Here is a 25875-nt window from a genome sequence, read left to right on the forward strand (position 1 = left end):
TACACACACACACAACACATCATCATCATCATTGGGCTGTTATTGATGTAATCAATTCAGTTCTTCAAAATGGTTCCACAGCATGGCTAAAATCTAGTAACTAAAACAAGTAAAAGAATGTCTGTGTTTGTGTCTCGTTACCTTGACAACGTGTCTGGCTGCAAGGAAAATATTACTTTATTTGGAAACAGGTGATAGCAAGAAGAAGGGCATCTAGCAGTAGAGAACCTGTTTCAATGAATTACATCTGACTTGTATTGATGTTTAGGTTTGCGGCAGCAGCATCTTTCCAATTGTTGGTCATGGTTACTGTGACATATTTTCACGTGGTGGTAGTGGTAGGTGGTATTAGTAGCAGATTTTATGATGTTGGTCATAGTTACCATGATGTATTCATAGGAGCCACTGGCCCATCTCCAATTGACTATTGGTTTTCAGGTTGAGGCAGTAGATCAATTTAGCTTTTTTGATATTAAGACTTCTTGTGTTCCTCTTCAAGGCTGATATGGAGGTTTCTGTCCCTTTGGTGCTGCTGCATTTGGTTAAGTACCTGTGGAAGGAAAATGCATCTGGTGCGGTGCTCCTTTGCTCAGGCATGGAGCAGTTGGACCATGCTACCGGTGTAATAGTTGTTGCATTTAGAGTACCATATATAGTACTCTATGTATGTATGTTGACACATGTGTTGTGAGTAGGGCAGTTTACCAGTGTACAGAGTTGTTGTTCTGCATGTGACTGCTTTGTTGATAGGTGTTTACATAGTGATGGTCCTGAATGGGCCTGTAGGATGTCAAGGCCCTCCCTACAGATGACTTTGTGGTGGTCCTCTTATGAAAGTGGGGTATCTTCAAGAAGCAAATCTTAGAGATATCTCTCTTTCCACATTTATATGGCTTGTATTCACATATAGAGTTAACAACAGCCATCGGGTATCTCTTGGTCTCAAGTACTTTTAGGAACTGAACAATATGTGCATTTCAGATAGTGTTGTCATTGCATCTTCTTTGTATTCAGGCTATCTTAATCCTGATGGGGAGGGCCAACTGGTAATGGATGAAAAGGTCACAGCAGGCTGATTTTTAGTAGGTATTGGAACACTAAGTTTTTATGTGTGCTGTGTTATGATACAAATTTCTCTGCTTTTGTCAGAGGGAAAATAGACTAAGTTCTTTTAATGTGGTGATTTGTGTTGGGTGAGAAGGAATTGGCATGTCTGCCCAGGAAAGCGAAAATGGACTTAACCAAATGTGGCAACACCACCAAAGAGATAGACACCTCCATACAAGCATCAGAGAGGAACCCAGAAAATCTTCATTCAAGGAAGTTATACTGATCCATCACTTCAACCCAAAAATCAACGTGATTGGAGATGGGCCAGAGGTTCCTATGAATACATCACTGTGACTACAACTAACATAACATATGCCACCACCACCGCATGAAAATACATCACAACAACCATAACCAACAGTGGGAGAGTTGCTGCTGTGAACCCAAACACCAAGCAGTTTAAATAAAATAATGAAATGTAAAGGTTTTTTTGTTAAACTTTCTGCATTGTTAGAGGTTTTCTTTATTTCGCTTTTCTTTCATTTTCTAATTATGTACTACAATGCTTCAAGATAAGTATAGCACTGTTATACACACACACAATATGCTTCTTTCATTTTCCATCTACCAAATTGATTTGCTGTCAGCTTTGGTCAATCTGGGGTTATAGTGGAAGACACTTGTTCAAGAGGTCATGAAGTGGGATTGAACCCTAAACTGAGCAAGATTTGACAGTACAACATATTTGGGCAGCATCTCAAATCCAGCAGCTAGTAGAAAAATATATATATATAAATATAATTTGCTTTCGAAGAAAAATTCTGAAAATCACTAGAGTTACCAATAAATCTGTTGTGATGTGATAGTTTAGTTGAAAAATAAGGAAACACCCAAGTAATTTCCTTCAATGACTATTAACAGAGCTTCAACCTTTCACTTAAGCCAAATTGTTAATGTCATGTTAATATGGGGAAAAACAAGGAATTATTTATTTTTATTTTTGTTTTCTCTTCTAGTGTAGAATTTGTTGTCGGCAACAAACCAGTGAAAGATTTCCGAATGATTGAACGTCACTATTTCCGGGAAAAGCTACTGAAAAGTTTTGATTTTCATTTTGGTTTCTGCATTCCCAGTAGTGTAAACACTTGTGAACATATTTATGAATTCCCAGCTCTCTCAGACTATGAAAGTAAGTACTACTTTGTTGCCATCTCTTATACTAAGCAATTTAATTCAATCTGTATAATATTGTGACAGCGTTTTGACACAACCAGTTACTTTTATTTTCAATACAAACATATTGTTAAGTACACATCTTATAACAATTTAATAAATCTATTTATTGCAAATACAATACCTACCAGCAATTTATCATAAAATTTACATAAATTTCTACCCAAACTAGCTTAATACAAACAATAACAGGTGGACCAGAACTTCATTCCAGTTTCTGTCTGCCTGGGATTGAATCAGATTCTGTGCAGTTTAACTGATGGAGTAAACTATGAGAAATAGCTCCAAGAGATCCATTGTAGTGATCCAGCCTCTGAAAACGGCTAAACCCTATCAAAATGCTTTTAAGTTATCCAGGTTGATTAGATCTCCTCAGACGCTAGCTTTTTGTATGATGTACTGCATGAGGCAGAAGTTGGCATTGATAGGTGTTAGGAGTTGTGCACATTTGTACTTCACTGACAACAAATTTTTATGTCTGTGCTAACACCTTGGCTAAAATCTTAACATCAGCTGAATGCAGAGTTATGGGTCAAGAGTCATCTGCAACATTCTGCTGGTGGTGTTCTTTCTCAGTAGTGCTTCTACACCCTGGCTCATAGAACTAAGAATTCTCTTTTTCTGCTGTCAGTTGCGGTAGATGTATTGACATATTTGTAAAGCTCAAAGAACAGACCATGGGAATCGGGTGATTTATTCCTTGTGCAACTTCTTGTAACCACTAGATTTCAGTGGTCATCAGTTTTCACAGAACATATTTCATCCCGTTTTGTGCTACCAGTTATCCATCTTCGTGAGCCACTTTCATTTGATAGCCAACCCTCATTCTCAATATCATCCCTTTCTACTGATCACCAATTTTCTCCCCTAAGTGACATTTTATGACTGCCATTGACTAACCCTTGCCTGTCACTCGCTATATCTACCTTCACAGAGATAAACCCTCTCTCCCTACTTTACCCACCCTCTCCACACATCATCCCCCTATTTCTCAGTTATCTAGTTTTATTATACTGCTACTCCATCTTTTCTCTACTTCCACTTATTTCACCATCCTTTACCAATTTGTGGTTACTATTGACCACACCTCCATCCTTGTTCACTCTTGTGAACCCACCCATCCACCCTTTTTTATTCTGTCTCCTACTCCACCATCTTTATCTTTCTTTCCAGTTACTCCTACCCACATATAAAATGTGGTAATAATGTATCTTCCCTGTAGCAAGACACCTATCCATGCCCCTTTAGCTTCTCAACACCTATCATAAAGCCACTACACTCAATTGAGGTGGCCTTTTTGTCTTGCAAGCTATTTGGTGACCTCAGAAGTACTGGTGCTACAAGAAAAGCCCCCAATATACCTTTAATAAGGATTTCTACATCCAGCTGTAGAAATCATACCGAAGTGGACCCTAGAGCTCACTGGAGTCCCCTGGCTCATTGGATCCTGTCAAACTATCCAACCCCTACCATCATGGAAGCTGGATGTTAAATAATGTTGATGATAATGAGGACTTATGGGTATAGGCCAAATTCTAAGGCAAAGTATTATTAATAATTAAGTGTTAATATATTTCATGCAAAAGTATTTAAAAAATAACTAGAAATAATTATTTGGTAAGGAAAAAGAACAGTAGTGATTGATTAAATTATTTTGGGATGTATGGGAGATAAATGACAATATTATTTTTATGAACTCATTAGCGAAGCAGAAACTTTTAATATTGGCATTTTGGTACTAATTTTATCGACAGCCTTCCTTTTTTATAAAATATCCTAGTCAGTATTTATAGATTAAAACATCAAGTATATCTTTGTAATATCTCAATAAATCTTAAAAAGTATCATAGGTTTTTTTTAAAGTTATCTTTGTACTTGTTTTCTATTTCCAGTTGAAGATATGATTCGAAGTCCATATGACACAAGATCGGATAGTTTTTACTTTGTCGAAAACAAGTTGATCATGCACAACAAAGCAGATTATGCCTACAATGGCATGTGGGACGAAGACAACCAGAGATAGATGCAGTGGCTGCACATGGTATTGGTCCGCAGCCTATACATTCTTGGATTTCTACCAACTGATCATAAACCTTCACCAAGCCCTCATCACCCCATCATATCTTATGCCTTGCCTTATGCAGGCTGCTGTGGGATATGATATTCAACATTGTAGTATGAATGTATATGTTTATGTGTTAGTGTATATATACAAGTTTATGAACATAGCTGGTGTGTGTATGGGTTTGATCCAACTGCATGGTATCAAGCGAGCGTCTTTTACTATAAGCCTTGGATCAATTCAAGCCTTGTGCAAGAAATTGGATAGACAGAAACTTTAGGAGCCCATCGGATGAACCATGCTAGTAATTCAAAGTGTCAACTATGTAAATTGATTCTGCCTGAGAATTATATTAAGGGTACAAGTGTCTCTGGAATACTCAGCCATTTATATTATGATTCAATGAGTGGTATACTTATAAGAACAATCATCTAATTACTATTATGTTTGTATGTTAATGTATAGTTATACTACTTCAGGTATATGAAAAAGATCTATCCAGTGTATTTTTGGTTCAAGGTGTTTGTAGATGTACAGTATGCACACACACATGCAAGTGTATCTGGAGTTTCTATATGTTTGCACAGTTGAATGTATTTGTATGCTAGTGTGTATGTATTTATTATACATTTCCAGTATGTATGCAGTACGAAGGCAAAAGTGTTGTAGAATTAGGTGGTGATGATGACTGGTGTGAAATAGTGTCTGTCAGTAGCTGTTGTAGTATTGACTACATCCATCATTGGACACACTCCCAACTACCGTACCAACATTCTGATTATGTTCCATTCTTCTTTCCATCCCCACTTCAACACACTTTTGTTCTACAGTTTTCTTGTTGTTATTGCCATAAGGAAAGAAATCAGAATACAGAGACACACACACACTCCTATATTTAAATTTACATATACACAACAGAAATTAACAATTTACCCTTCGTAAACCATTGATAAACACACACAGCACAAGACAGCTTTCCATTTCAGCAATATGGAGTCAACTTGAAGGTTAACTAGAGCATTTAATAAAGAAATAGACAAAGTTTACAGTGTTATTTATACTAACCATTTCTAGTTCATGCTGACACATATATATATATATACTTTATTTAAAAGCAGCAGAAATTCAACAAAAACTGTCCGACGAACGGGAACGTGAAACTCCGAGTAACAGGTTTTGTTGAGTTTCTGCTGCTTTTAAATAAAGCATATTACTCTACCCCTGGTATTTGAGTACTCTTTTTTCCACCTTGTTTCACATTTATGTGTTTACTCCGGTATATATATATTTATATATGATTGTTATATTAACTGGAGAATCAACTGACTAGACTCCTGCAAATAAACAATAATACTTTGTGTCCTGAGAAAATATTTTGTCATCATATTTTTTCTTTTGCATAGTAATTAATGGTACATAACATTTCATTTTTAGCCATTTACAACAATAATGTAGTCCACTTGCATGCACTTCTTTTTACTATGTTGCAGTTCTTATCTTTTCTCTGATAATTACTTTACTCTTCTGTCTTTCAGTCCCCCCTTTCTCATATATTTGACACTAATTGTTGGTTACACTCTTAATTTGTTTTGTTACTTTGTGTGACAGTTTTTTTTTATTCTGACAGACAGTACCCATTAATCTATGTTCCTTTTAGAGTATTTAAAAAGATTAAGTCCAATTTTTGGCCCTCTTTAGCACATAAATATTTTTAATTCCAGAACAACTTTTCCTCCTCCTATCACATTTAGTTTTATATAGCACTCTGCTGTTATTCCTGTTGTAACTAAACTACTTAGAGAAGACTCAATACCTTTGAACATTATCATTTCCCACAAATAGTGTACTTTACTTTCTTAAAATACCTGACCTTAATGAAATATTTTCTTGCATGGAAACGGGTGACCTGTGCAAGCATGACAAAGTCAATATTAGAACAGAGAGGCTCTTAGTGCTTGTAGGAATTCAGTTTTAAGATATCCAATATTTACAATCCATTTTCAGACATTTTAGTAAAATTGATTAATTCCTCTGGTACGAGTAGCAAAATGCTTGGTAGGTGAAATGTGCAACTGTATTCTGTACATGATATGAGAACTTGAGTTCTTTAGTAGCTCTATACACCTTTTATTATAGTTTTGTTTGGAATCCAACAGATTCTCTGTTTTATATGGAGTTTCTATTTCCTTTGTAGAAAGGAAAAGAATTACAATATCAAAATTATTTTTCTTTGATTGTGAAAGAGAAGCAAAGGTCCATGTGATTCAATCCTTTCTAAATATTTGACGATGAAAATATGACAAAGGTAGAGGAAATAATGTGTTTAAAGAAATGTGGGACATTACTGACTCACATATATACTTTTAGCTTTTTTACATGCTGCTATGAATTGGACAGGTAATTTTTTAACACAGCTTCTCTATTTTGTTGGTCTATTAGTAGGCTCAGTTGCTTTGAGATTTCTCCCATCTTTAGTGCTCTTTTATAGTTGCAATGTTTGGCATTTTCACCCAACTATCATTCTTCATGTCTATACCATCCCTCTTGTACGCTGTTGTTGATAATGTCCATAATTCTCTTTATTCCATCTCAGCATATAGGAAAGCCTGTAAATAACTTGATAGGAAATATGCTGTTGCCGCCACAACTCATTATCAGTGAGTTTGTTTAGATCCAGTGTATGGTTTGCCTCTGCAAAGCTGCTCTACATGCTGGTAGATGAAATAGAACTGAAAGGAAATCAAGATTATAATGTAATATAGCATCAGGTTAAATGAGATGGAAAGATCAATTCACTATCATAAATTTTTAGTGTCAATAGTTTTACTGTTATTTACTGAAGTGTTCCATCTACCATACCTTCAACATGGAGATGAAGTGAACCTAGTCATATCTCCCTTGACTATCCAGTGTTACTATGGCTGTGCTCACTTGTATAATTTCAATTGAAGATGAACATAAACATATTCTCAGCAGAAAGCAATGATCAACTTGTAACAAACTGACCACTATTTGGACATTTGGCTTGAGTCTGTGATTTAAAAATCATTATCTTTCATTCTCTTATAAGGCCTAGAAACATGGACACCTCCTCTAAGGCTTCAAAAATTATTAGATGACTGTTACACTTGAATTTTATGTAAGATTAAAAATCTTTTGTGGAAAAGGCATTCAAGTCTAAAACAAATTTAGCGGACTTTACCACGCTCTTTTCACAATTAGTAATGGTGGTGAGGATAGTTTCTAGCTCTCCTCTTCAGATGTCATTGTCTGGGATTCAAGATATGTGTGCAGGATCATGAAATTTGCATTGACTAGAGTTACCAAATTAAAAATAATCCTCTCTAACCAGCAACCACTTTACTTTATGGCAGAGCAGTACCACCTTCAAGTAGTCATATTTTGAATATTTGATAACCCAATGGGATGGTGCAATTTGTTCAAAGTTCAGCATTTTACATGCGAACATGAAGTCAGTTCTATACCTCAGAATTAAAAATTAGCTAAAAGTTTGAAAAGTATGTCAGTTAACCCTTACCTCAACTATGAGACAGAGAAGACGGCCAGACATAAAGAACATGATAAGAACCATTTCCTGAGAAAGAGACATGCCTAATATTGTCCTGAGTAACTTTTGTTTTTGGGCATACAGTAGAATGGGAAAAACATGCAGACCTGCTATGGTAAATACTCCTGCTGGAGTTTTGAACCCTGTAGAAAGATATGTGGAAAAAAACATGTAAGGTCAAATTAGACAACTATTATTGAAGCAAGAGAGCATTGTTTTTGTATCATATGTGTTCTTTATGCCCAATCAACCCTGATTGAATTCATTCATTGTCTAACAGTCGGGTGCAATTTTAATCACGTACAGAGTCCTGCCATACGTTTGTATTTGTTCATGTAGCAGCTATTATCCATGACAAAGTTGCTACAGGGATTTGAACTATTAATTTTCTTTTTTTTGTATGGAGTCTGGAGTAAAGGACTGATAAGCTTGATGCCATTAATGTCTCATTTAAATCGCTGTTGGTAAACACTTGCATGTAAAAAATTCTAGAAGGTCAATGTCCTTGGTAGGGACGATTGGGCATTGTGTTTAATGTGGTTTTGCAGGGGCTGAATTAAACAGGTGATAGATTGTGATAAAAGAGACGTTGTCAGGGTTAGTAGCTTTGTTAATTTGAAACATATATTTCCATACTTACTGTGATCTGAGGATGATTTGATTGCTACTTCTAGCAAGTCAAGCAACTATTTACAGGATCTGACATTGTTCCATTAGAATAGAGAGGTGTGATCTACAGAAGGTTTGACTGCTATTTCTAGCAAGTCAAGCACTATTGAGAGGATCTGACATTGGTCCATTAGTATAGAAAAGTGTAATCTGAGGAAGGTTTGAAGATTTGACTGCTATTTCTAGCAAGTCAAGCGGCTATTTAGAGAATCTCACATTGTTACATTAGTATAGAAAAGTGTGATCTGAGGAAGGTTTGAAGATTTGACTGCTATTTCTAGCAACTCAAGCAGCTATTTAGAGGAGCTGGCATTGTTTCATTAGAATAGATAAGTGTGATGTGAGGGAGATTTGACTGCTATTTCTAGCAAGTCAAGCAACTATTTCGAATCTGACATTGGTCCAAAAAAATAGAAAAGTGTGATGTGAGGGAGATTTGACTGCTATTTCTAGAACGTCAAGCATTATTTAGAGGATCAGACATTGGTCCATTAGAATGGAAATGTGTCATCAGAAGGAGATTTGACTGCTATTTCTAGCAAGTCAAGCAAATATTGAGATGATCTGACATTGGTCCATTAGAATAGAAAAGTGTGATCTGAGGGAGATTTGACTGCTATTTCCTGCAAGTCAAGCAACTATTTAGAGGATCTGACATTGGTCCAGCAGAATAGGAAAGTGTGATCTGAGATAGGTTTGAAAATTTGACTGCTATTTCTTGCAAGTCAAGCAACTATTTAGAGTGCATGGCATTGGTCCATTAGAACAGAAAAGTATGATTGGAAGAAATTTGACTGCTATTTTAGCAAGTCAAACAACTATATATAGGATCTGACATCATTCCAGTAGAATAGAGAAGTGTGATCTTAGAAAATTTGACTGCTATTTCTAGCAACTCAAGCAACTATTGAGCGGGTCTGACATTGGTCCACTAGAATACTAAAGAGTGATGTGAAAGAAATTTGATTGTTATTTCTAGCAAGTCAAGCAACTATTTAGAGGATATAACATTGGTCCATTAGAATAGAAAAGTGTGATCTGAGGAAGATTTGACTGCTATTTCTAACAAGTCAAGCAAATATTGGGAGGTTATGACACTGGTTCATTAGAATAGAAAAGTGTGATCTGAAGAAAATTTGACTGCAGTTTCTAGCAACTCAATCAACTATTTAGAGGATCTGACATTGGTCCACTAGAATACAAAAGTGTGATGTGAAAAAGATTTGACTGTTATTTCCTGCAAGTCAAGCAACAATTTAGAGGATCTAACATTGGTATTAGAATAGAAAAGTGTGATCAGAGGAAGATTTGACTGCTATTTCTAGCAAGTCAAGCAACTATTTAGAGTGCATGACATTGGTCCATTAGAATAGAAAAGTGTGATTGTAAGAAATTTGACTGCTATTTCTAGCAAGTCAAGCAACTATATACAGGATCTGACATTGTTCCATTAGAATAGAAAAGTGTGATCTTAGAAAATTTGACTGCTATTTCTAGCAACTCAAGCAACTATTTAGAGGGTCTGACATTGGCCCACTAGAATACAAAAGTGTAAAGTGAAAGAGATTTGACTGTTATTTCTAGCAAGTCAAGCAACTATATACAGGATCTGACACTGGTCCATTAGAATAGAAAAGTGTGATTTTGAAGAAAATTTGACTGCTATTTCTAGCAAGTCATGCAACTATTTAGAGGATCTGACATAGTTCTATATGAATAAACGGAGATTTGACTGCTATTTCTAGAACGTCAAGCATTATTCAGAGAATGTGACATTGGTCCATTAGAATGGAAATGTGTGATCTGAAGAAAATTTGACTGCTATTTCTACCAACTCAAGAAACTATTTAGAGGATCTGACATTGGTCCATTAGAATGGAAAAGTGTGATTAGAAGGAGATTTGACTGCTATTTCTAGAACGTCAAGCATTATTTAGAGGATCTGACATTGGTCTATTAGAATGGAAATGTGTGATCTGAAGAAAATTTGACTTCTATTTCTAGCAACTCAAGCAACTATTTAGAGGATCTGACATTGGTCCATTAGAATAGAAAAGTGTGATCTGAGGAAGACTACACTGCTATTTCTAGCAAGTCAAGCAAATAGTGAGAGGATCTGACATTGTTCCATTAGAATAGAAAAGTGTGATCTGAAGGAGATTTGACTGTTATTTCTAGCAACTCAAGCAACTATTTAGAGGATCTGACATTGGTCCATCAGAATAGAAAAGTGTGATCTGAGGGAGATGTGACTGCTATTTGTAGCAAGTAAAGCAACTATTTAAAATCTGACATTGGTCCATTAGAATAGAAAAGTGTGATCTGAGGAAGATTCGACTGCTATTTCTAACAAGTCAAGCAAATATTGGGAGGGTATGACACTGGTCAATTCGAATAGAAAAGTGTGATCTGAAGAAAATTTGACTGCTATTTCTCGCAACTCAAGCAACTATTTAGAGGGTCTGACATTGGTCCACTAGAATACAAAAGTGTGATGTGAAAGAGATTTGACTGTTATTTCTAGCAAGTCAAGCAACAATTCAGAGGATCTAACATTGGTCCATTAGAATAATAAAGTGTGATCAGAGGAAGATTTGACTGCTATTTCTAGCAAGTCAAGCAACTATATACAGGATCTGACATTGGTCCATTAGTATAGAAAAGTGTGATCTGAGGAAGATTTGACTGCTAATTCTAACAAGTAAAGCAAATATTGGGAGTTTATGACACTGGTCCATTAGAATAGAAAAGTGTGATTTGAAGAAAATTTGACTCCTATTTCTAGCAAGTCAAGCAACTATTTAGAGGATCTGACATAGTTGCATAAGAATACATGGAGATTTGACTGCTATTTCTAGAACGTCAAGCATTATTTAGAGAATCTGACATTGGTCCATTAGAATGGAAAAGTGTGATCAGAAGGAGATTTGACTGCTATTTCTAGAACGTCAAGCATTATTTAGAGGAACTGACATTGGTCCATTAGAATGGAAACGTGTGATCTGAAGAAAATTTGACTGCTATTTCTAGCAACTCAAGCAACTATATACATGATCTGACATTGTTCCATTAGAATAGAAAAGTGTGATCTGACGGAGATTTGACTGCTATTTCTAGCAAGTCAAGCGGCTATTTAGAGAATCTCACATTGTTACATTAGTATAGAAAAGTGTGATCTGAGGAAGGTTTGAAGATTTGACTGCTATTTCTAGCAACTCAAGCAGGTATTTAGAGGAGCTGGCATTGTTTCATTAGAATAGATAAGTGTGATGTGAGGGAGATTTGACTGCTATTTCTAGCAAGTCAAGCAACTATTTCGAATCTGACATTGGTCCAAAAAAATAGAAAAGTGTGATGTGAGGGAGATTTGACTGCTATTTCTAGCAACTCAAGCAACTATATACATGATCTGACATTGTTCCATTAGAATAGAAAAGTGTGATCTGACGGAGATTTGACTGCTATTTCTAGTACGTCAAGCAGCTATTTAGAGGATCTGACATTGGTCCATTAGAATAGAGAAGTGTGATCTACAGAAGATTTGACTGCTATTTCTAGCACGTCAAGCAAAATTGAGAGGATCTGACATTGGTCCATTAGTATAGAAAAGTGTACTCTGAGAAAGGTTTGAAGATTTGACTGCTATTTCCATTAGAATGGAAATGTGTCATCAGAAGGAGATTTGACTGCTATTTCTACCAACTCAAGCAACTATTTAGAGGATCTGACATTGGTCCATTAGAATAGAAGAGTGTGATCTGAGAAAGATTTGACTGCTATTTTAGCAAGTCAAGCAAATATTGAGAGGATCTGACATTGGTCCATTAGAATAGAAAAGTGTGATTGGAAGAAATTTGACTGCTATTTATAGCAAGTCAAGCAACTATATACAGGATCTGACATCGTTCCAGTAGAATAGAGAAGTGTGATCTTAGAAAATTTGACTGCTATGTCTAGCAACTCAAGCAACTATTTAGAGGGTCTGACGTTGGTCCACTAGAATACAAAAGTGTGATGTGAAAGAAATTTGACTTATTTCTAGCAAGTCAAGCAACAATTTAGAGGATATAACATTGGTCCATTAGAATAGAAAAGTGTGAGCTGAGGAAGATTTCACTGCTATTTCTAGCAAGTCAAGCAACTATATACAGGATCTGACGTTGTTCCATTAGAATAGAGAAGTGTCATCTGAGGAAGATTTGACTGCTATTTCTAACAAGTCAAGCAAATATTGGGAGGTTATGACACTGGTCCATTAGAACAGAAAAGTTTGATCTGTAGAAAATTTGCCTGCTATTTCTAGCAAGTCAAGCAACTATTTAGAGGATCTGACATAGTTCCATTAGAATACAAAAGTGTGATGTGAAAGAGATTTGACTGTTATTTCTAGCAACTCAAGCAACAATTTAGAGCAGGGGTGGGCAAACTTTTTTGATCGCGGGCCGCACAGTGCGTCTTTGGAACCTTGGCGGGCCTCATTTATAAAAATCATGTGAAAATATTGTGAATTACCGTACAGTTACGAAGTATCTGCATAGAAGTTGGGATTCATAAAAGCTCTCGGCGGGCCGCATGCGGCCCGTAGTTCGCCCACCCCTGATTTAGAGGATCTAACAGTGGTCCATTAGAATAGAAAAGTGTGATCAGAGGAAGATTTGACTGCAATTTCTAGCAAGTCAAGCAACTATATACAGGATCTGACATTGTTCCATTAGAATAGAAAAGTGTTATCTGAGGGAGATTTGATTGCTATTTCTAGCACGTCAAGCAGCAATTTAGAGGATTTGGCATTGGTCCATTAGAATAGAGAAGTGTGATGTGAGGGAGATTTGATTGCTATTTCCAGAACATCAAGCAACTGTTGAGAGGATCTGACATCGGTCCATTAGATTAGAAAAGTATAATCTGAGGGATATTTGACTGCTATTTCTAACAAGTGAAGCAATTATTTACAGAATCTGACATTGGTCCATTAGAAAAGAAAAGTGTGATCTGAGGAAGATTTGATTGCTATTTCTAGCAATACAAGCATTTATTTAGAGGATCTGACATTGGTACAATAGAATACAAAAGTGTGGTGTGAAGGAGATTTGAGTGCTATTTCTAGCAAGTCAAGCAACTATTTAGAGGTTCTGACATTTGTACATTAGAATAGAAAAGTGTGATCTGAGGAAGGTTTTAAGAATTGACTTCTATTTCTAGCAACTCAAGCAACTATTTAGAGGATCTGACATTGGTCCATTAGAATAGAAAAGTGTGATCTGAGGAAGACTACACTGCTATTTCTAGCAAGTCAAGCAAATAGTGAGAGGATCTGACATTGTTCCATTAGAATAGAAATGTGTGATCTGAAGGAGATTTGACTGCTATTTCTAGCAAGTCAAACAACTATTTAGAGGATCTAACATTAATCCATTAGAATAGAAAAGTGTGATCTGAGGAAAATTTGACTGCTATTTCTAGCAAGTCAAGCAACTGTTTACAGGATCTGACATCGCTCCACTAGAATAGAAATGTGTGATCTGGAGGAGATTTGACTGCTATTTCTAGCAAGTCAAGTCACTATTTACAGAATCTGATATCAGTCCATTAGAATAGAAAAGTGTGATATGAGGAAGATTTGACTACTATTTCTAGCAATTCAAGCAAATAATTAGAGCATCTGACATTGGTCCATTAGAATAGAAAAATTTGATTTGAAGGAGATTTGACTGCTATTTCTAGGAAGTTGAGCAACTATTTAGAGGATCTGACATTGGTCCATTAGAATAGAAAAGTGTGATCTGAGGGAGATTTGAGTCCTATTTCTAGAACGTCAAGCAACTATTTAGAGGATCTGACATAGAATAGAAAAGTGTGGTCTGATGGAGAATTGACTGCTATTTCTAGCAAGTCAAGCAACTATTTAGAGGATCTGACATAGAATAAAAAAGTGTGGTCTGAGGGAGATTTGACTGCTATTTCTAGGAACTCAAGCAACTATTTAGAGGATCCGACACTGGCCCATTAGAATAGAAAAGTGTGATCTGAGGAAGATTTGACTGCTATTTCTAGCAAGTCAAGAAACTATTTAGAGAATCTGATATTGATCCATTAGCATAGAAAAGTGTGATCTGAAGATTTGACTGCTATTTCTTGAACGTCAGGCAACTATTTAAAGGTTCTGTCATTGGTCCATTAGAATAGAAAAGTGTCATCTGATGAAGGTTTGAAGATTTGACTGCTACTTCTAGCAAGTAAAGCAACTATTTACAGGATCTGACATTGGTCCATTAGAATAGAAAAGTGTGATCTGAATGGGATTTGACTTCTATTTCTAGAACGTCAAGCATTATTTAGAGGATCTGACACTGGCCCATTAGAATAGAAAAGTGTGATGAAGTAGATTTGACTGCTATTTCTAGGAAGTGAAGCAACTATTTACATGATCTGACATTGGTCCATCAGAATAGAAAAGTATGATCTGAGGGATATTTGAGTGCTATTTCTACCAAGTCAAGCAATTTTAATCACGTACAGAATCCTGCCATACGTTTGTATTTGGTCATGTAGCAGCTATTATCCATGACAAAGTTGCTACAGGGATTTGAACTATTAATTTTCTTTTTTTTGTATGGATTCTGGAGGAAAGGACTGATAAGCTTGATGCCATTAATGTCTCATTTAAATCGCTGTTGGTAAACACTTGCATGTAAAAAATTCTAGAAGGTCAATGTCCTTGGTAGGGACGATTGGGCATTGTGTTTAATGTGGTTTTGCAGGGGCTGAATTAAACAGGTGATAGATTGTGGTAAAAGGGACATTGTCAGGGTTAGTAGCTTTGTTAATTTGAAATATATATTTCCACACTTTCTGTGATCTGAGGATGATGAAATGAAAAGGGGTAGATTTGAAGAGAATAGGTTAAAAGTATGGAATATTTCCCCATAGAAAGAAGAGAGGAAAAGGACTACCCAAAGTTGATAGAGATGTTTTTATGGCAAGGGGACGAAGGGTCGGAGCGATACGATGCAGAAAGATTTCTTTTACACTATTGAATGAATGTCACCCAGTTTTGCAGTGGGCAAGATTCCCTACTCTTTGTAGGTCATTTTTTTGTTTTCTTGCCCAGACAGCTGCAGTAAAACTTTGCAAATCATTTGAGGCATAGTTAATTGGTTATGGATTTGCCTGAAATGATGGGTTCAATCATCTCATAGCTATTGATGTTGGATCATGAATGAAGCAGGAGCTGTCAGTGATAATTGGCATCAAACAGCTGGCTTGAAATTGCCATATATTGTGTATAGAGTAGTTGCTATTAGGAAGTGATCAGATGATCTGATATATTCCATTCATATCACAACAAAACTTATCCAAAATTTTCATTGAAATTACCTTTGTCCATAACTCTTTCTATAATCCAAGGATGTTTTTTCTTGAGAGCCTTCCAGTTTGGTCCTCTACAGTGGGTACACACTAATGTTAACCATTCCACAACTGATATCAAGTAAAGATACTGAAAAAACAAGGGAAGCTGTTGCTAATTTACGAATAACATTTTTGATGACACAGTTATAGAGGCTGTAAGCAATTAGGTGGCTTACAATATATGCAAAACAGGTATAGACAAATTACATTTAAAAAGAATTGAGTCATTAAATGGATTGGTGCAATTTATTTTAATGTTAATTATTTGTATAGCTGGACAAAAATATCCTTCAATATCATCATTAATTTAACATGCACTTTTCCATGCTTGCATGATTCTGACAGAATCTAAGACTAGAGAGAAGACTATATTGGTTAGGATGTGATGTGTATGAATGAGGACAGCTGCATAAATAAGTGCCAATTACTGAAAGTGGATGGCACCTGTGGATGGGGGAGACTCAGGAAGACATGGGACGAAGTGGTAAGGAGTGATCTCAGGAAATTGGGCCTCACAGAGAAAATGACAATGGACCGAGATGTCTTGTGATATGAAGTTCTTGAGAAGACCTGCCTATGTCAGCAAAACTGAGTCCTAAAAGCAGTGTCCCAGCCACACTTATGGAAACTTCCCACAAACTCTACCACAACAAACCAAACTATGTCTCCACATTTCTCTTCCTCACATTTCTGCTTCATGTACCAGGCATACCTCCCACTCCCTGATCCTATCCTCTTGACCCTCTGTCACTGTATCATTTGCCCCTGACCTGTGTTCAACCCACACACCCTGTCTCACTGTATTATTGCTATTTGCTAGCCCACGACTTGTATGTTCCACCTATACATAACAAGATCCCTCACCCTACCCTAACAAACTAATCTACATCTCCACATCTCTTTCTCTCATTTCCTCCTTCATACACTATGCCTAGCTCTCACTCTCCAATCCTGCCCTCTCGACCCAGTTCCTCTATATCATTGTTATCTGGTAGCCCCCCCCCCCATCTATATATACCCAGGTTTTTCACCACTTACTCTCTCTTTAATCATACTTCCTTCGCAACATTCTACCACTTATATTATGGTGTTGGAATCTCAAGGGTACGCCCTGCAACTTGCCACCATTTATATCTCTCTCTTACTTTACTCAACCATCCCATTTATATTCTGATCCCTGTTCCTTGTGAGTATGCCTAGCATTTTGCCACCATCTCTATCCTGCTGTCTCCAACTCTTTCCTGCACTTCCCTCAGGTTGGGTAACTGCATATTTCCTTTGATCTCTCTCCCATCAGGTGGCCAGGTAACCTTGTACTTCCTCGACAGCAAAGAAACCTCAATCTGTTTCACTATAACCTTTCATTATCCAACACAAGATCACCTCCTCCAATGCCTCCTTCCCTCCAGAAAGTTTTTTTTTTTTATTTTGTCATGCAAGTACTTGGTGGTAGTTGGTGTTTGGAAGGACACCCGGCTGTAAAAAAACTTTCCAAAACTGACATTGCTTGTGCCACATAAAAAGCATGACTGACCTTCCCTCTGTCACATAAAAAGCACTACTGACCTAGCCTGTGCTTGTATCACATAAAAAGTACTACTAACCATGACTGTGCTTGTGCCACATAAAAAGCACTACTGACCTTGCCTGTACTTTTTATGTGGCACAAGCACAGGCAAGGTCAGTAATGCTTTTTATGTGGCACAAACAAGGTCAGGAGTGCTTGCGACACAGGCAAGGACAGTAGTGTTTTTGACCTTGCTGTGCTTGTGCCACATAAAAAGCACTACTGACCTTGCCTGTGCTTGTGTTACATAAAAAGCACTACTGACCTTGCTCATGTCTGAGCTGAAAGTACTGACAAACCTTCCATAACCATAATAATAAATAAATCTTGTGCTGCATAATCCATGTTTTCTGTTATAGTGTACATTTTTAATCAACAAGAATCTAAAAAATTGATTTGAAAACAATAGAGCATTGTTACAATACTCTGTTGTTTTCTACTCAAAAACTAGACAACCAACATATTCCAAACCTGACACTAGTTATGTTCTGCATCTATCACCAAGATATTTTATTCTCAATAGCTAGCAAGCTTATGATTGATACCACACATGTTGCAGGTGATCATACAATAAGAGGTGGCACCACTACAATTTTTTTGTTAATACAGTTACATTTACAGTAATAAATTGTTATCCTAATCAAAAGTAAATTTCATTTTTATCTAAGATTATGTAGCAGCTTACATCTCCATAAACAAATTGTTGCAATAGAAGGGTGTCATGAATAAAGCAATAAAAGTTAACATTCTGAAGCTATAAACAGTCATTTTCCAGGTAAACAGATTGACAAAATGGCAATAGAACTTACTTTATGCAGATGGCACCAGAGCATCCCTCGACCAATATTGTCCACAACAACATCCAACTGCAAAAATAAGTTATCATAGTACTAAAAGAGCTTAAAACTTTTATAAAAAAAAAAAAAAAAAAGCAAAAAACCCAATCAGTGGAAATTATTAAGTGTGCACATACATTTGGTTGACTGGCAAGAAATAGCAACCAAATCATGACTGATTATCTTCTTAAAAAAAGATAAATCATTTATTGTAGTTCTAAATTCAATATATCTGAAAAAGATGAGATGGCCTCATCCGGAGCACCTTTCCTCATTGATTTGATTTGCTTCAACCCTAACTTACATTTAATCATAAGTAAGTACAATTCATCATCATCATCATTTAACGTCCATGTTCCATGCTAGCCTAGGTGGTTGGTACCACAAGAGCAGGCCAGCATGAAGCCTGCACCAGACTTCTGTAACTGTTTTGGCAGGCTTTTTACAGCTGGATGCCCTTACTAACACCAACCACTCAGCAGAGTGGACTTAGTGCTCTTTGTGGCAGAAGCATAGGCGAGGTGAGTGGTGCTTTTTACATGGCACAACCGTCAGTTTTTGGAAGGTTTTTACAGCTGGATGTCCTTCTGAACACCAAACACTTTACAGTGTGGACTGGGTGCTTTTAAGTGGCACCTGCAAGTACTGGCAAGAAAAACACTTTTAAGAGGGGAGGAGGTGATGATGAAAAGGTTATAGTGAGATAGATACAGGTGTCTTGCTGTAGAGGAAGTACAAGGTTACCTGGCCAGAGAGAGAGATCAGGAATGAAGACAGAAATAGGTGTGCTACCACAAAGCAAAAACAAGGTTGCCCAACCTGAGGGAAATACAGGAGAAAGAGGGAGAGAAAGTGAGAGACAGCAGGATGAAGATGGTGGCAACATGCCAAGCTTACCCACAAGGAATGGGGATCAGAATATAATTGAGATGGTTGAGTAAAGGAAGAGAGAGATATAGATAGTGGTAAGTGCCAGGACATACCTTTGAGCTTCAAATGCCATAATATGTGACAGGGTATTGTGAAGGGAGTGCGAGTGAGTGGCAAAAGACATGGGTACATATAGTTGGAGGGGCTACTGGATAGCAATGATACAGAGGAGTGAGGACAGGATTGGGGTGGGAGAGCTACACATAGTGAATGAAAGAGGAAATACAAGAAAGAGATATAGATTGGTTTGTTGGGGTAGGGTGAAGGAAAAGTTTTCTTGTTATGTGTGGGGGGAACACTCAGGTCAGGGAATAGCAGATTGGCAATAACAGAGTGAGTGAGACAGGGCATGTGGGTAGAATGCACAGGTCAGGGGCAAGCAGAGAGCAATGATACAGTGGCACAGGGCAAAGAGGACAAGTTTGGGGAGTGGGAGGTAATTATAGTGCATGAAGCAGAAATGTGAGGAAGAGAAGGGATTTAGAGACAGTTTGGTTCGTTGTGGTAGAGTGTGTGAGAAACTTTCTAGTTAAGCGTGGGTGGGACACAGCGTTTCTAGAACTCACTTTTGCTGATGTGGGTGGGCCTTCTCAAGAAATTTCTATCGCCAGACATCGCACTCCATGGTCATTTCCTTCGTGAGGTCCAGCTTCCTGAGATCATTCCTTATCACTTCATCCCATGTCTTCCTTAGTCTCCGGCTTCCATGGGTACCATCCACTTTATCCAACTGTCCTCATTCATATGCATCACATGTCCAAACCAACATAGTCTTCTCTTGTGCAGGCTACATTTGATTTCTCTTATGCCCAACTTTTCTCTCAATACATTTGTACTTTGTCATACATGTGCACTGATACTACCTTCATTTCTCTCCAGTCTACGCATGTCTTCAGCATTCAGAGTCCATGTCTCACTACCATGGAGTATAGCCATTCGTACACAATCATCATATAGTCTACTTTTCATTCTGAGCGAGAGGCCTTTTGTTGCCAACAGACGTAACAGCTCTCTGAACTTCCACCACCAAATTCTTATTCTAGAAATAATACTTTCAGAGTATCCTCCACCATTGCAAATTTGTTCACCTAATTTACAGAAACTACCTACAACCTCAAGAGTCTCCTGGGAATTGGAGAAAATCTAATTCGTGTGTGCTCTTAGTGAGTATTGTTCCTGCACATCTGCCACATACAAAGACTACTCTGTTAATCTACCTGTTAATCTATATGCTATTAATAAGACCGGTTAAAATAACAGTCTCGAAAAAAAAATTTGATCAACAAATAAAAATAATCTGAAAGCAATAGTAAATCTCTGATCGAGATATAAACAGTAACCGCTCGACAACGTAAGGTGTACTAGCCATCTGAATGTGGCTAGCCACTGGGGGTGGGGTGTTACTGATGCTTTTAGCCCCAGGCGATCAACGTCACCAGATGGACTTTAGACACTATCTCAGTGCCCTTGTGTTATTTGCAAAGGGAGGTCATCCTCCCTCGAAAACCTAAGTACTACATACGGACTATAGTTTCAAGGTAATTGCCTCTCGTCAACGCATGGTAAGCACCGGTCTTTGATGAAGGAGCCCCCTTGCAAATAATATATAACGTTTTTCACAGCAACCACTATCACTGATTTAGAAAAGCTGTCTGAAAGCAATAGTAAATCTCTGAACGAGATATAAACATTAACCGCTCGACAACGTAAGGTGTACTAGCCATCTGAATGTGGCTAGCCACTGGGGGTGGGGTGTTACAGATGCTTTTAGCCCCAGGCGATCAACGTCACCAGATGGACTTTAGACACTTTGATTTTTCTCTCCCTTTGTAAAGTGAAATGATTGGGTCAGAAAAATATAGTTAGCCCAAGTTACAGCATTGAAAATATTGAAATTGTTTGAGAACTCATATTGTATCTTTTTATATAGTAAGGAGGGACTATATAATTTTTTTTTCGTCCAACCCATGCTAGCATGGAAAACAGACATTAAACGATGATGATGATGATTGACTAATGATGACATCATTTTGTATAAAATGTTTGGCTGTAAGTCAGCCAGTCAAACAGATTTCTAATCAAAAACAATTCCATCCATAGCTACCTATTCTTATTCTAAAGGAATTCATTATTTAACCTGACCATGCAAAACCACACACATAAGCTCAAATTGCATACATCATATAGAAATGCAGAGGCTACATTGTATGTATAATAATGTGGAGAATACTGTGTAGATACTACTATTGTTTTAATATACACTTGTCCATGCTTACATGGGTTTGATGGAAAATGCTGAGGTAGATTTTCTACATCCAGATGTCATTCCTGTACCCAACATTCACCTGTTTCCCCATGGTTGGACATGTTTTTCACAAAAGATTAAAAGACAAAATGACCCAAATACCCCTGCACACACGCATATATATATTTTTTTCTTTTATTTGTTTCAGTCATTTGATTGCTGCCATGCTGGCGCACCGCCTTTGGTCGAACAAATTGACCTCAGGACTTATTCTTTATAAGTCTTGTACTTATTCTATTATTCTCTTTTGGTGAACTGCTAAGTTACAGAGATATAAACACACTAACATCAGTTGTCAAGAAGTGGTAGGGGCACAAACACAGACACATAAACATATATATATATACATATGTATAAATATATATATGATGGACTTCTTTCAGTTTATAGTAGAAGACACCTGCACAAGGTTCCACGCAGTGGGACTGAATGCACAAACATGTGGTTGGGAAGCAAGCATCTTTATTTTATTGAATTTGCCATAAAGGCAGTATATAGAGTAAGGAAGCTTGCAGGCTGGACATGGACATTAATGAGATGAATAATAATGATACAAGGATGATAAGGATGGGAGAAGACGAAAAGCACCTGCCGAATTTTGCTTCTCTAAAACATTGTTCTTTTAAAGTATCATACCAAGGCAATAAACTTCTTACACAGTTAAAAAAAAAAACACATTAATGAGGCAATAAACCTCTTAAATTTTTTCTATACAAAAAACATTTTGAGGCAATAAACCTCTTACAGAAGTCAATAATTCTTTTTGCTTCTTACATTCGGCTGGAAATAAAAGTATGAATTGCAACCACATGCTTTTTCGACGAAAACTGTAGCTTGCGTCACTGACTTTAATATACTGTAATCAACTTGTAGTGAAATATATTACGTTTTTTAATTAATATATGATAGTAGACCATTATGAAATAGGACCGGGCATCCAGTCGTAAAAACCATGTAAAAACAGCAAAGCATGTGCAGTCTTCTGCTTAGCCAGCTCCTGTGAAACTGTCGAACCCATGGCAGCATAGAAAGTGGATGTTAAATAATGATGATGATTCAGCTATGGTGAAGAGAAATATTCTTTAGTTTCATGATGAATTCTAGTCATGAAAAACAGGGGAGACAACTTCAAAACTTTAATACATATAGATATTTTCGATCTAAATTGGATTCTTTGCCATCAAATTTGAATTCTTTGCAATCAAATTTGAATTTTTCAGTTGGTGCTCAAGCCTTGAGCGAGTTAATCTACATCAGCCGTAAGGGAATACATGTCTATCTTATCTAACTCGTCAGTAGAGCCCACCAATTGATATCTGAAAAGTTTGATGAAATAACTCATGAACACTGCGATAGCTTCTACCAAAAGATGCTCCGTTAGGTCGATCAGTCTGAACAAGGGAAGATAATAGAAAAAAGAATCATTCGTTTATTATCTCCCCTTGTTCAGACCGGTCGATGTAACGGAGCATCTTTTGGTAGAAGCTATTGCAGTGTTCATGAGTTATTTCATCAAACTTTTCAGATATCAATTGGTGGGCTCTACTGGATTAGTTAGATAAGATAGACATGTATTCCCTTATGGCTGATGTAGTTTAACTCTTTTTTTTTCAAGGCTTGAGTACTAATTGAAAAATTCAAATTTGATGGCAAAGAATCCAAACTAGATCGAAAACATCTATAAGTAATGTGTCATTTCAGACTGCCAAAACGTTAGATTCATTGCACTCATAATTTTCTGCTGACTGTCCAGCATCACACCATCTGTCTTTATTTTCTAAACTGAATTGATGGGTACTACAGGGTTAAATAGGTGGTAGACAAACTATTATTGTCTAGTAAAATTAAGATGGCTTCAAATTTTTAACTGTTTTGTTACGATATTTCTTTTGAGATACTTTGTGCTTCTTTCAATTAATTTTAAATATAACAAAGAATTTAGAAAAATTAACTTAGTTATCATTAAGCTAGTGTTAGGAACATAAATTGTGACTAAGGTTTGGTGGAAGGTTTTAATTCAGAAATTTTTTGAAAACAAGATAGTTGTACTTCAGAGCCAGGAGCGGTTCTAGACGCATTGGTTTCAAAAAGGTTAAACTTGTCCAACACTACCACAAAACAAAGAAGATTGATATGAATGCCAAGTCTATTCTATTTTCTCATTAATAAAAAGAAAGGAGAAAAATTTTGTCACTAATCTCGGATGAGGGCTGGTATTTGTCAATTTGAAATTGTTTGCATACAGCTACTGGTTCTTTCTAAAAATGTAATTTCAATCAAATTTTATTGACTTTATGTAAGGACGAACTTTATCATTTGCTTCAGTAATATTTTTTATAGCTTAATAATTGAAATTCACTATCAACAATTTTGAAACCAATGCTACAGATCAAAACTGACTTTGCAATCTGGTCTTAACTGCTACCAAAAGCCATTCTGTTACCTTTATACTCTGAATTATGTTCACAAATTTTTGAAAATCACAATTTTCTATCTTGTAGTATATAAGTCTAATTCAGATAAACATCATATGAAAGGAAACAAAATGTCTATGAAATCTAAGCATCCCCATAGGTTGAGAAAATAGTATATATGTTGTGTGAATTACTTTACAGAGAATAAGGAATTTCACTTACTAAACTCCCGAATTCTGATACTTGGTTAAGTTTGCGAGCCATGTAACCATCAATACCTGGGTAATGGAAAAGAAAAGAAATTCAAGAAAATATATATCAGGTCATCCCATAAGTTCTGTCCAATCTTACCTTTTTTAAAACTGAATGAAATTTAATAGTATTTTAGAATGTCTAATGGAATTAAAAATTATTTTTATGCATTTGTGTACATTTAAACTAATTAAATATTATTTTACAAATAGAATTAAAATTTCTTTGATTAAAACCCTTTCTAACATGGAAGTATCCAAAGAGCATTTAAGGCACATAATGCTTTATGAGTACAAAAAAGGAAACTCTGCAGTCGAAGCGACTCGAAACATATACTCAGTTTATGGGAAAGAATGCTTGAATGAAAGAATTTGCAGAAGATGGTTTGCAAAATTCAAAAGTGGAGAGTTCAGCCTTGAAGATGAAGATTGAACAGGACGTCCAGTTGAGTTTGATGATAAGCTCCTTGAGGCATTACTTGAAGAAAGTCCTGCATTATCAGTTGAAGAATTGGCAATAAAACTTACTTCAAACCATACAACTGTTCATCGTCATCTTCAACAACTTGGAAAGATTCCTAAACTTGGAAAATCGGTGCCTCATGACTTGTCCGAAAGCAACTGCAAATCCTGAGTTGACATCTGCTCTTCTCTCCATTCTCACAAACTCATTTCACCCTTTTTGGATAGATCTGTGATTGGTGACAAAAAGTAGATCTTCTCTTGAAATGTTAAATGTTGTAAACAGTGGCTTGGTAAAAGAGAAAAAAACTCAACCAGAACCGAGAAGGGAACTTCATGGAAAAAAGTTTCTTCTCTCTATCTGGTGAGATTGCAAAGGAGTAATTCACATTGAATTATTACCACCAAATGCAACAATCAATTCTCAAGTCTACTGTCAGCAATTAGAGCATTTGAACCAAACTTTGAAGAAGAAAAGACTTACTTTAGTGAATCAAAAAGGAGTGCTGTTTCATCAGGGCAATGTGCGACCCCCACATTGCAAAGATCACATCACAGAAGATCGAAGAACTTGGTTGGGCTAGGGTTAAGGTTAAAAAATTCCTCATCCAACTTATTCTCCCGACTTTGCTCCTTCAGACTACCATTTGTTTCGTAGTTTACAGAATCATTTGAGAGACATAACTTTCGCAAGTCAGAATTAGGTCGAAACTGATATTTCAGAGTTCTTCACTTTGAAACCAAAAGAGTATTACATTGATGGAATTAAAAAGCTTGTAAATAGATGGAAGGAAGTCATAGATAATCAGGGAAAGTACATTGATGATTAAATTTCAATTAAATATAACATTTGATCACTTGTTTTCTTTATTAAAACTTCGGACAGAAATTATTGGATGACCTGATACAATCTTACTCATTTGTGAATAGTAATACACACCACAAATGAAATAACATTAAGAAGTGGTGCTGGAATCAGCTGCACAGCTATGAAGTGACTGGAAGATCTTTGTTGTGCAGATGATGTAGGACTGTCACACTGCCACCAGGTGATGCAGTCCTAGGCTATGAAGTTAGCTGAATAGGCAATGAAAATGGGCTTCCAAGTGAACCAGAAT

The 25875-nt window shown here is 36.6% G+C and overlaps 2 protein-coding genes across 6 annotated transcripts in view; one reads left to right on the forward strand and one right to left on the reverse strand.

The window, feature by feature from the left end:
• LOC115224253 (protein unc-119 homolog B) overlaps positions 1 to 5391 on the forward strand; it is a 60327-nt gene extending 54936 nt beyond the window's left edge. For all 3 annotated transcript variants that reach the window (XM_029795058.2, XM_029795059.2, XM_036513305.1), the window contains exons 5-6: positions 2067 to 2239; positions 4176 to 5391. In XM_029795058.2, the coding sequence (XP_029650918.1) occupies positions 2067 to 2239; positions 4176 to 4306 (304 nt within the window). In that variant the 3' untranslated portion in view covers positions 4307 to 5391. The remainder of the gene's footprint in view (positions 1 to 2066; positions 2240 to 4175) is intronic.
• Positions 5392 to 6164: 773 nt separating this feature from the next.
• The window catches only part of LOC115224254 (CDP-diacylglycerol--inositol 3-phosphatidyltransferase), a 31814-nt gene continuing 12103 nt past the window's right edge, over positions 6165 to 25875 (reverse strand). The window contains exons 3-7 of one of the 3 annotated variants that reach the window (XM_029795060.2): positions 24267 to 24322; positions 18369 to 18425; positions 15960 to 16080; positions 7884 to 8056; positions 6165 to 7074 (exon numbers count right to left, since the gene is read on the reverse strand). In XM_029795060.2, coding sequence (XP_029650920.1) covers positions 7000 to 7074; positions 7884 to 8056; positions 15960 to 16080; positions 18369 to 18425; positions 24267 to 24322 — 482 coding nt within the window. In that variant the 3' untranslated portion in view covers positions 6165 to 6999. The remainder of the gene's footprint in view (positions 7075 to 7883; positions 8057 to 15959; positions 16081 to 18368; positions 18426 to 24266; positions 24323 to 25875) is intronic. The other 2 variants (XM_029795061.2, XM_029795062.2) reach the window with 2 other exon arrangements.

This window comes from Octopus sinensis, linkage group LG25 (genome assembly GCF_006345805.1).
Source record: "Octopus sinensis linkage group LG25, ASM634580v1, whole genome shotgun sequence".
Lineage (NCBI taxonomy): Eukaryota > Metazoa > Mollusca > Cephalopoda > Octopoda > Octopodidae > Octopus > Octopus sinensis.